Genomic DNA, 12,668 nt, shown 5'->3' on the forward strand with positions numbered 1-12,668 from the left:
ATGCAGTACCCTTGAATGAGTTGCCTCAGACCAGACTAGCAGCTAAATAAATTCTACCAACAATAATCCTATTAATATATCCAGTAATGATAATATTAGAAGTGAAAGGGTTGAAAATAAAAATCAAAAGATGTATCCACTCCAGGGTACCCAGGAATATAAAAAGAGACAGACTGGTGTTTGGACACACTCACTCTTGTAACACCTTTAGCTTCTCTCCCTTCTTGAATCCAAGATCGCCATCGTGGATTGCTTCATAGTCGTACAGCGTAATGACGATCGATTCTGCACCTGAAGCACAGGACATATTCAGATCGATTTGTTCGAATGGACATATTCGAATCGACAGTTGGATTCCAACTGAAATAAACGGGCAGTCAGGTAAGGCTCTAGACAAGAAAGCACCATGACACGGTACTCTGATCATCGTATAGCAAGTTCCACAACCCCGTTAGGTTTCAGTGACAACCTTTTAGCAGACTGGAAATGAAACTAGTTACTTGTTGCTTCAGTGTTAAAAAGAGAGAAGAAAATATACAGACACTGTGTTCTGGTTTCAGTTTTACAGGAGAAAAGTAGTTTGACACCAAAACCTCTTAGAAACTGATGACCTTGGCCATCCTGTAGGTCAGCAACCAGCTACTGAATATTTGCACATGGGATTCAGAGTGATAAACTCCATATGCGAAGGAACCATTGTACACTATTGACACTGAACAGCCGAGATACAGCACAGCTATAGTACAAACAAATAACCCAGCAGCAGACATGTAAACCACTCTCAGGAGGTTTCCAGCTTTTCACTTTTAAAAACATTTGTGAAAACACTGATGACAGACATTACTTCACCCCAACGCTTCTCTCCAATCTTCCTTTAATCCAATATTTAAACTAAAGCCGTCTCCCTCACCATGCTGATTCAAAGACACTTCGCAAACAGCAGCTTGGCGAGTATCATTAATTTGTTATTAGTCAAAGGCCTGCCCTGCCAAAACTGTGGTCAGCTGCTCTAGAGCAGCTTGCAACACCAAGCATTAGCCAAATGAACAACTCTGGCTGGGGTAGCTTTTACAAAAAAAGTGTTAAACTGAGAATATAATCTTCCATATTTTTGGACTGAAAGGTTGTTAGAAACTCTCACAGGGTGTGGCCTGGCCCTCTTATATCTCAATCATGTAGTCTTCCATCTAGTGGGCTCGCATAGAAGACAAGGAAAATGTAAAAAAAAAAACTGAATAAAGAAAAGTCTCAGTAAATCCTCAGCAAATCAATACATAAATAAACGGTACAGAAGATAGGACAGCCAAGCCCCTGCAGAACCACGACTGGCAGATTCTAGAACCTGACCTTAACCAAACAAGACTTTTCTTCATTTAAGAGGAGTGATCGGCTTTAGTGTGTGGTGTTGCTCTTTTCAGTTCCAGTCTTAATTTACTTAATTGATCATAGTACTTGCTTAAGTGATTCAAAAGAAACACCCACTGCTGTATAATACCACAAAGACATTGCTTATACAGTATGTGTAGTTGGAAATTGTCATTTGTTCTAAAGTAAGAGGATGGATATAATGCAGACGTAGGGTCTCCTTGGCTTCACTGTTTCCCAAGCCACACTAGCCCCCAGAACACTATCAGGACTTGTGTTTTGATGGGTTTATCGCCAGTATACCTGCCCTCATCCATCGAAGGACAGAAAGCGGATTCTGAGCTTGCTCGTCGTTCATACCCTACACAAGCACCTCTGAGAGTTTACTACGTGAAACAGCGCTGTGAATCACCAGGGTGCCCGTTTGGCATGGGTTGACGTGAGTATTTTTAAACCCAACCTGTGCTGGGCTCAGCACCCACAACACTGAGTTTTTCCTTTCTTTTTACGGTGCAGTCTGAATTTAACCCCACTTGATGTGGTTTACCTGTCTGCTGCTGAGATCTTTGTTTGTACTACAGCTGTGCTGTATCTCGGCTGTTCAGTATCAGTAGTGTACAATGGTTCCTTCCCGTCTGGAGTTTATCACTCTGAATCCCGTGTGCAAATATTCAGTAGCTGATTGCCGACCTACAGGTAGGCCAAGGGCATCAGTTTTTAAGAGAATTAAGTCTCAGAATATCTTTCTCCTGTAAAATTGAAACCAAAACACTGTAAACATGTGCTAATTTCATTCCTATCCCAATAGGGAAAACAACTTCCGATGATCACCTGGACATGCACAATTTTCAGGACCTGAGTTATTTATTTTAGATGATGGACTTGGATGGGCACAAAACCAAATCCAGTACTGCACAAACAAAGGATCGATAGAGGAAAGCCCATTGCATTACAAGCTGTAAGCTTCTGCTGTAAGGGGGTGCTTCCTCTTTTACGGTTCATTCCTTGGTAAATGAATCTTTTATATTAGCTGGGCAACCTGTTCGGCAAGTTCCTGCAAACAGGTACAGAATTTCAGGTTCAATTGTTATCAGTCCTATAGAGTTCATGATCAGCTTGTGCATTTATTTGTGCATAGGAACAGGAGGTAAAAAAGTAGCTCTCTAGCTACTGTATGTGGGTATTGAAATAAATTAAAAATCCATAAGGTCAATCTCCTAAAGGCTGAATTATTCCTTTTTTTAACGGTATATGGCCATTTAATTGATTTCTCAATTGAGCACCAAACTAAAATTTTCAAGGTGGCCGTTGCATAGTGAAGTCATTACTCATATTGATCATTTACGGTATTTAAATGGATTGTATCGGCATCTCCTTCCTTTCCGCATGCAGCGTGTCTGTTCTTGGCACTAGTTAACATGCAAATACTTTTACTAAAATTATTGGTAAATCATGTAAAATGTAAAAGGTTTAACAGTGTTACATACAGTAAGATGCACATTGAGGCATTAAGGATTGGTAGGAAATGCAAGATGTCTCCGTACACAGCGTTTACACTGTTGAACCCATTCAATCAAGGCTAATATTAATAAAACACAATCAGTCGTTAACTGAGGTTAAAAAAACATAGCAATTCCCATTTTGAAAAGTGTTCTGCTGGTCTGCAGTTCAGTATCTCTTACCATCTGTGTGTCCTGGCGATGGTGGCAAAGCTGAAGAGCTGTTTTGGGTCTATGAGAAAAGAAGGACAAAGGACAAGCAGTTTTTAAGAATCTGCACATTTCTTTCCAGCAGCTTCCACATTCCTTACATCTGATCTTCCGCAAGTGGCCATTTCCTCCTCGTTTTTCTTTTGGTTCACAGAAAGAGAAAGCATCGGTAATTTGCCTTTAGCGCAGATTCAACTGGAGTGCCTTCTAAAACGGACAAGAGCCCCAATTCACTCAACACGTTCAGCCCTTTACAGATTTTAAAATCTGCTGTGAGACAGCAGACCGACGGGAGGAAAACATCTACAGACACATGTGGCCCCATTGGCAATACTGGCTGGTTCAGATTTCACCCAGGCAGAGGGTACAGGAAGTGAAATCATGAAAATTCTAAACCCACATTAAGACTGCTCCAATTTGTACCATGGAATTTGTATTTCAGCTGTGTGTGGTAAAAAGACAGCAACATTTGTGTATTTTAGTAACGCGTTTAGGCACGAATTTCAGTGCACTGCATGATTAAGGGTGGCATCTCACCGAAAATGTAAGTGCTTTAAGACTCTCTCACTTCCTTGTTCTCTCCGATTGCAAGACCTTCTCGGAAATAAAACTAAGAAATGTCTGCAGGATCAGCTGTTGCGCCACAGCAAGGGCAATCCTACTTATGGCATAATAAACAAGAGGGAACTAATTTTAACCCATTCAACATGTGAAGCTCAAGCTAAAGGATTCTGGGAAATTCATTGTGCCGTTTACCAATCGGCAGAACAATCTTTCCATTGTCTTTTACTTCCTATTTAGCCGTCTTTTAAAGACACATCCCGTCAGCAGTCATCTGTTATCTGTACAAAATCACCAAACGGCATGACAGGCCCTGACGCAGAGAAAAAAAGCTCTTTTTGTTGGATTGATTTGGCTTTCTATTTTGTATAAAATTGTGTATAAATTGTGTTGTGATTAAATACCTTAATGCATTAAAGGGTGCTTTGCTTTTCCCAATATATAGGGGCATTTTTATGGCTAAAGTTGGAACAGCTGCCCATGGTTCAGACTGCTCTGTTTTTACATTGTCAACGCTGTTAACACTAACATTAATTTTTTAAACTTTGCAGAAAGTTCAGATGCAGAATTGTGTGCCCACAAGGAACAGTGCTGAGTGCATCTTACATTTTTCAGCTCTTTCTGTTTGGTAATTAGAGAAACTTATTTACCATATGGTAAGTGCCAAAGACAGACTGAAACAGAAAAAACGAGAGCATAAAGCCCCCACATTCCCCACCCACTCCCTTCATTACCCACTGACCCCCCACCCCTCGCCATCATCACAATCATTTCCCCAGCCCACCCTCCACCAGTAGTATCTGTACACAGACTCCTACTTACTGTCTTACTACCAGATGTGGGATCTTTCACATAATGAGCTTGTTGGATTTTACGTACTGAGTCATTATTCACGATCTTGTCATTGCTGGCCTGCTGCTCCTCCTTCGACTTTATACACCCCATTGTCCTGCCTGAAATCCAAACAAAAAACACAGGGCGGGAAAGATGAGCGAGAATCCCACAGAGATGGCGATTGAGGAGCGGGACATTGCTTTGCTTTTTGCTCACTGATTCACAGTTTCACGCGATCGATGCGTGTTTAACAGGCTGACCAGGAGTCCTGAATGATTGAGCAGCAAAGTCTGCCCACTTCCTGCCCATGGAGAAAAGATGATGCAGCAGGATGTTGTGAAAGGGGAAGGCATTGCAGGGCAAAACTCCTTCAAGCTGAAACAATTTAAATAAGGCACTGACTCAAGGGCAGGGCTTCAACCAGCTGGCCAAAAAGGGAAAGAGACACATGCAACTCGCCCAGGACTTTCATTGCCCTTTCGAAAGAGAACTGAACATAGACTTATGGTAATTCTCACCCAAGAAAGGACCGAGTGTAGTGCACTGCGCAAAGTGCAAAAAATTGTGCGAAATGTAACACTTTCAACATGCGGCGGGTGGCAAGTGACAGTGACAAATGCAGTAGAAAAACTGGCCTGGCTATTTTTAAAAGGCTTTACTTGAGAACCACTGCTTTGACAGTGTTGAGTCACGGCCATATCTGTAACGTTAAGACGAGTCAAGATGAATGCCAGGCTGTGACAGCAGCTAAACTTCCCCGTCACACAAAAACAAACATAAAATCAGTTATTACCATGGGATTTTTTTCTCAATATTGATAACATCCCTTTCAATTACTCTCCCTGCTCTGTGTGCTGAACTTGTGTCCCTTACGCGTGGCATGGTTTAGCTTCAATGTTTGCTCTGCTTCTTAATGTATAATTCCTATTGCTCATGGACTGTGCCAGTTACGGTCATGTTCATGGGACTACCTGTTCGCAGTGGTCTCTGTAAAATATGAGGAACTACCTGCAGTGAATGGCCATTGTCTTTTGCGGGAAGTTATTCAGATATTCTCACTGAGATGTAATCAGCATTTTCCAAGAACCTGTTGTTTTTTTAGTTTCTAAGGACCTCATTGTTGGAAACAGCTTTGAATCAAAATGCTACAGTAAATGCCTATATTGTTGGTAATCTGTCAGCCAAAAATACTTATACAAAGGCTCAGCATCTTTTGATCAACCCTACAACAAGTTTGTACTGTAGGGCGTAAAACCACTTTTACTAGCTAGTTACATTAATTCCATACACACGTTTTAGAAGAGAACAATCAATTCAGACCTTAACTTTTGTAGCCGAGTCCTCAGGAAGTGGTAGCAGGATAATTTGACCTGCCCATGTTTACTGTGCTCTACTGTGGTAAGAGCATAGTAAAGTGTGGTAACACACTGTAAAACTACAGCATATAGTAAACATGCAGGAAAGCACCACATAAACTAAAGTACAGCTTCCTTTTACATCCCCCTACACAGTTTTAGAAACACAAGCAGCACAACTACAGCACGATTTCTTCAACACGTGCTCCCATGTTGCTCACAACAGCATCGGCACCAACTGGAGGAGCGAAGCAGCTCTCGCTGATGTTGTCATAAGCCCGCAGGTGCCAGTCAAAATTAGTGGCAGGACGTGGATACCCTGTCTGACACCAGACCACTCAAACCACAATGACACCTGGGGAATCCTAGTTCTAATTTGTTGACCACTGATGTCTGGATTACAAAAAATTAACCAGAGCTCAGAGTGAGTCCCTGTACTGGTTGAGCCACTAAGGAGGAGACAATTGTAAAAGTATAACAATTACAATTACAAACGGGAAGAGTTCTATCAGCACATTTAACATGTTTGGTGGTTAGTATCACATGCAGTATCCATACAGGCTACCTAGATACAATTACCCATGGATTGATTGAGCCTCATGGATTGATTGTATTCATTCAGCGAGCCAACACAGACCGGATTTACACCCTTCACACATGTGATTATGACACTTCCTCCTACTTCCTTTAACCCACTGAAGAGTGAAATAAAACCGGTAAGTCTGTATACATGATTGCCTCCAGGTCTGTGACCCATGTCGTTCCATATACCAAAATGCAGGCGTAGTAATTAGCAATGGTGACAACAGAGACTGAAAAAGCAATTTTCGGAATAAAGTGACTTGTAAGAGAGACTGCGGTGTTCTTTATGTAAATGAACATTAAACAGAAACCTTCAGCAAACGCCTTGAAATGAATCAGATTCTAGTTCAAGTTTCCTCACTGACACTGAAAACAAGAAACCAAGCACCCCTGTAATATTTCAGTCAATTAACATGCAGAAGATTGCCCCCCCAAAAAAAAATCAGTCATGAATTTAATCCACAGATGTAAAGTAAACCAAGTGAGTCATGTAAAATTTGGACATCAGCAGAAATTCTGAATGTAGTCATTGAGCATTCCCAACTACCTTCATGAAATCACCAATTACCAATTAATAATTATTTGTTTATAAATAAGAAGATTATGGTAGGGGATACACCTACAGTTGCATCGCCCTTACGGTATTATTATAGTATTTGTTCTGTTTTGCTGCGCAGTCAGTCATAGGGAGGGTAAACAGCACGTTAGAGAGACAAGAGGGACAAAGATTAATCTTTGATATCTTTCACCACATGAGCAACAAAATGACAGCTGAAACCAATGGAAACTGCTGAAGCCAAGTGTACAAATAACACAGGTATCTGTCAGTAGCGTTCTTCCTCCACTTACAGGGGGCAGTACAGAAGGCTAGGAGCATTATGGAGTATCTGGCACAGCCCCTTCCCTGTGAATTTACACTCCTTCCTTCTGGAAAATGCATTTGTGTCCCCATGAGTAATGATAATAGACTCCGGAAATATTTAATCCCATCTGCAATCTCACTTTCAAATAATGAGAAGTAACTCTGATCTCCTGAAACACTCCTCTACTGTATTCTTTGTTGGTGATGCTTGTTTTCATTTGTTGTGTTGGACTCTTGTGCTTTGCTATAAAACAAATTCCCCCCAGGGTATAGTACAGCTTAAACTGAACTGGAACTGAATGCTGGCATGATGCAACTGGTTGTATCCCAACAAAAATTTGACAACAATCGCCAAATGTTGGACAAGCTGCGTGGCACTCATGACCCTCTATCAGCAACTCATCTGAAACTCAGCCTGGTTGAATCAGAGCTGAGGCAAACCCACTTTCCCTTATCTAGTCTCTTACGTGTGCTGCCACACAGATTTGTACTTGCACGACACTGCCTACGGTGAGAGCAGCCATGCGGTGTAAGTTATGATGACAATGTGTGGCACCTGGTTACGAGAGGGTGGCTGTGCAGTGGCTGCAGAGCTCGAATCCACGCCGAAAATGCTCAATTCATCTTTTGCCTGGACTGCCATCACAGAGGAGGGCCGGGAGGACTTAGGAAAAGCCCAAGTCATTGGTTCACCCTGTTTAAGCAGGGAGTCAACACTTAAGAAGAGATGGTGTGCTGGGTTTACCACCACAGCACACCTTCGGGAAAGGCAATGGTCAAACCTTTTCACAATGCCCCAGTTCAAACCTGAAGTTAAAGTCCACTTGCAGCCACACTGAATGAATTACTTTCCCAGAGCCAAAAGATCAATTTAAAAAGCCGAGGATGAGCTCTGATTGCAGAGGTCTTGGGACCATGGCTTTCCTTCTGTAGCACTGCTGCAATCGTCCCTCTGACCTGCACCCTCCACAGTCCACAGGGGCAGGAGGCTACAAGCTACATTAGAACAACCAGAAAGCAGTGCTGTAAATGTAACAGAGGCTCGGCTACGCCTCTGAAATCAAAGATTTTCATCTTACCAGAGACTAAATGATGAGCAAAGGTTTTGAAAGGTTTCTAAAAAATTTTTTTACAAGACAGTTGTCTATCAGGTCCAATTTAACCGGGTTAAATGGCAGCAAGATAAAAGAAAATATATTTTTGTCCAACAGTGAACTGTAAACTGTAAAATATTGTAATATTTGGACTGCATCAATGACAAAATAAAAGTTTAATATGTCTGTAACTTAGATAACTTTTTATGCATTTATTTTCTCTGTTTTAGATCTATGGAAATCAGCATCCAATCTAGAGGAAAACAACAGATGATACAAAATATAAAAAATAAAAGCAGAATATTATTACAGCAATGACCTTCTCACCTTCCGATCTCAGTCCATTTACATTGATAGACATTACTCCAGCCTCTGAAATCATTCAGCTACTATTTCCTTTTGATAAACAATCTGATCTGTTCCATAATTTAGCACTGCTTTAACAAGGGAGTTTGTTCTATGATTCCAAGGAATGATAAACCAGTCACCCTCCATTAGTGGCATCTAGCACCACTGCATGTGAATGTTAATAGGCAATAAAAATAATCATAGCGGGACTTCACCTTCTTCTTCATTCTGACAATTATTTATTAGGCAATGATAGAAAGTCTGTGAAATTCCTTCCTATTTGGGGATATACTGGAAAGGGAGAGAAGAAACCCAATATCAATTATTTTTTAAGGTTCGCAGCCTTATAAATTTTGAATAAGATGGCTCTGATCCTTGAAACCATATTAACTGACGGACTACAGAGGACACTGTCCTCTGTACAGTGTAAAGCACCACCAAAATGGCCAGAAATTATACACGTTCCCATTTCTTTGCTCTCCATATACAGTCTAGTAGGCCATTGTGCTCAAATACCTGCAATCAGATTATCCATCACGTTGTGCACAACAGTTGTAGAATAGAATATCTGCTTTTCAGTTAATCTAATGTGCCAGCAGAAAAAGATTTGGACTAGAGAAATTGACTTCACTTTAACAGTTCTCCTGAATCTTCAGTTTCAGGCTGATGATTATGGCAACAGAAAAACAGTTAAATCTTTAGTCATTTTGGTAACATATGTAAATAGCATTTCTAATCTTTAATATAACTCACCCTCATTTTAAATGGAAGGAAAGACCGAGTTATTTTTTGAGGCGTCTTCATTCATGCATGCATAGCTGCCCGAGGTTATACGTGCAGCTGAAATACTCGACTGTTGAGTCTTTGTTCCACCTCTTCTCATGTTAGTTTAATGTTAAAGAGATGTTGGAAAATGTGGACAGTTTCCACCCAGCACTTCAGAGCTACATGATGCAAAGTGCTGAGTCTTCCCCGATATCATCGTGAAACAGAAGATGCTGGTTTAAGATTGCCGTCGCACACAAAATTTGTGGACTGAAAAGAAAAGTGTTTTCCAACACTAGAACTGGGTGAACATGTAAATGATCTAGATAAATCGACTTTCAAGATAAGAAGTCCTCCGCTGTTCCTTGCATGCTATTTTAAAATTGTATAATTTTAACCGTTCCCCAGAGGCTTGCAAAGCAAAATCATACTGCTGGTTGCCCGAGGCAGAAAGGAAACGCCGACCACCACAGTACAACAGGTCTTTTTTTTCAGACATGGAAGGGGATTCAAATTTCAGTCACATGCAAATGCCGCAAGCTAAGTTATCCAGGATTTTTCAAGACAGAGCCCGACTCATGAAAGACCAAGCAAAATGTCCGGCAAACAAGTTTCCCAGTCCAACCTGTAAAAATCTGGCTTTCATCTAAATGCTGTTCAGCTAGTCATTTTGTTAGACCAACTTCAAACTTCAAGATAACAAGACTGGGTTTTGGTACGTCATTGGATGCTTAGATAGTGATTTTACAAGCTATTTTTCCTTTTAAAGTTCCGATTGCTGATCTAAATTGACAAAGGAAGTGAAGCAAGGCACTTAAAGTTATATTCCCCATTCTAAACTCCATTATCATCTGTGAATTTTATTGTTTCGTGACTCTTCTTTAACTAGGATTGACAGCAAATAGATCATACATTTGGGTTGAATACTTTCACGGGTATTCCGTGATTGATTTCTCTTAAATATGTGCAGTGGTTCTACATGTTTTGGTAGTTTTTATTTACGTTGTGCGTTTGTTTTGAGATGGTTTGCAGCATTGCGTTATAGATTCAGAATATTTTACTTTGACTTCACTGCATTTCACTAGGTTTTGCTCAAGATGATATACCTGTACCACATTTCATGTTGACATGGGTACACCCATAACTTCATCCACGATGCTCACTAACTACAATATCCTTAGACAGTCATGTGGGCCACAGCCTTACCCGAAAGGCACAGAGTCCATGAACGGCACACACACACACACCAGTGGTCATTTAGAGAAGTCAATTAAAGAGGAGAACACGCAAATTCCGCACAGGCAGAGCCAGATTTGAACCCAGGACCCCAGAGCTGAGAAGCAACAGTGAGACCAGCTGCACGTTTGAAGATTACTTGTTAAAAGCACAGATTGTATAAAAAATCATGAATTTAAAAAGAAATTATCTAGCTGGAAGTATTGATTGCCAAGGCACGGGACCATACGGAAGAATAATGAGATAGATAATGTCTGTTTAATCATGGCACCTGGAACGATGAACGGCTGTGTGCCGTTAATACAGCTTTACCTAGCTTCATGTCTAATTGCAGTATTTGAGTTTATTGGTCGGATGCGAAGACATATAAAAAAACAATATATAAACGGGTGCAGAGCCTAGACGCCAGTTGCACTAAACCGACGAGCCCCCTGTCATTCACGCCTGTTCTCTGTAAAAGCGATCTCAAATTGGAAACACTTGCTGTGTAACTGATTAATGTCTGGTCTTGACCGTTTTTATTGATGAGGCTAGCAAAACAAATAGTGGAATTACCTCCACGATATATTTTATTTATACAAAAGACATTTAGTAGCCGTAATAAAATTGCCTCAAACATCTTTCAGAATAGTATCTCGGTTATGAACTTCGTTTCCAGCCTGTTTCAACGCTTTTGGCAGAAGTGTTTCTAAACACGTGATGTCCTTCCGCGAAGCTCCGGTTTAAAAGTATTAACACCCCGCCCCTATCAAGTATTAAATACACCTCAGGGAGCTCGGAAGTCGCAAAAGTCCCTTGTTGACTGACAACTTCCTCAAAGCTGGAACGACGAAGAAAATAACTTTCACTTCATTGTAATCAAATATGGCACCATTAAAAAAAACCGCATCAGACTATCTGCGCCGCTTTTGAACGCGCTACTTGTAACATGCTATGTTAAAAGAGGTGCTATTCTGCTTTGCATCAGAGGCTGAAGGGGGTAAAACAGCCGTCACTTCCCTTTGCAACACGGGTGTAGTGCTCGGTGAAAACGCCAAGTCCGAAGTCAAGTTCAGCTAGCAATGTCAAAGCCAACGATTTAAAAGGTCTCTTGCTGTTCGACAATCTATGGCCCGGTTTTACCATTCCGCTTCAAGCCGTCATCTTGAACTGCGACAAGTTTCTTCAAGAGTAACAGCCCAAATCAAGATTAATGGCAAATTGATAACGCGTTAGGATTGAATACTGTATGTTCTCCGGTGTTTTGCGACTGTTCTCTCTTACGTGTGCGCAGTGGTTCTGCAGTTATTAGTTAGGTTCATCCATGGTTCCAACTTGGAAGCATGGTCGATTTGGAAAAGGAAACTTGTGGTTGGGTCGGGTTTGACTTTCTCAATACAAGCTAGTGGGGAGCTATGTACTCCAAAACAGGCAGGCACGACCTACAATTCAGACTCGACGACATTGTTGCAGCAAAAAAAAAATAATGTACACCTATTCTCTGATAAACCACCACAGCAGCAATAATTTGTTTTTCAAGGTGATGTTTCACTCAAGTCCGTCAAGAGCGGTTTTAGAAGAAGGCGTCAGAAAAGAGAAGCAAGGGTCAGAAGTTTAGACCCCAGGCTATCAACACAAACCCTGGGTTATCCGCAAAGCCTTTTAGCAACGCCTACCGTCGTCTTTTATTTTATGGTGCCATTCTATTAAAAAAAAAGTGTATAACACAACTTACTGCTCCAAATATACAGGACAGTAGAAAAGTGCAGGAACAATGCGGTATAGAAAAAAAGACAAAGACTGTCACTTACTTTTTTAAACAGCACTGAAACTTCAGAAGATTTCGAAATTCCGAGACGGATTTGTTATACGGCGTTTTATTCGTGAAAGATCACTGTTCCCATGTCGCTGATGTGTAAAACGCAGCTCAGCGGGGATGTCAGACACACGAGGAAGTGACCGGCACTGCTAACGCAGA

General features: G+C 41.1%; 1 protein-coding gene across 3 annotated transcripts in view; it reads right to left on the reverse strand.

Annotated features, from left to right (window-relative positions):
• Positions 1-12,668, reverse strand: part of hck (HCK proto-oncogene, Src family tyrosine kinase) — a 28,746-nt gene extending 16,078 nt beyond the window's left edge. For 2 of the 3 annotated variants that reach the window (XM_088607575.1, XM_088607576.1), the window contains exons 1-4: positions 12,502-12,668; positions 4,458-4,588; positions 3,048-3,096; positions 195-291 (exon numbers count right to left, since the gene is read on the reverse strand). In XM_088607575.1, the coding sequence (XP_088463701.1) occupies positions 195-291; positions 3,048-3,096; positions 4,458-4,580 (269 nt within the window). In that variant the 5' untranslated portion in view covers positions 4,581-4,588; positions 12,502-12,668. The remainder of the gene's footprint in view (positions 1-194; positions 292-3,047; positions 3,097-4,457; positions 4,589-12,501) is intronic. The other variant, XM_088607577.1, reaches the window with a different exon arrangement.

The sequence above is a fragment of the Lepisosteus platostomus genome, chromosome 15 (genome assembly GCF_059453375.1).
Source record: "Lepisosteus platostomus isolate fLepPlt1 chromosome 15, fLepPlt1.hap1, whole genome shotgun sequence".
In the NCBI taxonomy this organism is placed as follows: Eukaryota; Metazoa; Chordata; class Actinopteri; order Semionotiformes; family Lepisosteidae; genus Lepisosteus; species Lepisosteus platostomus.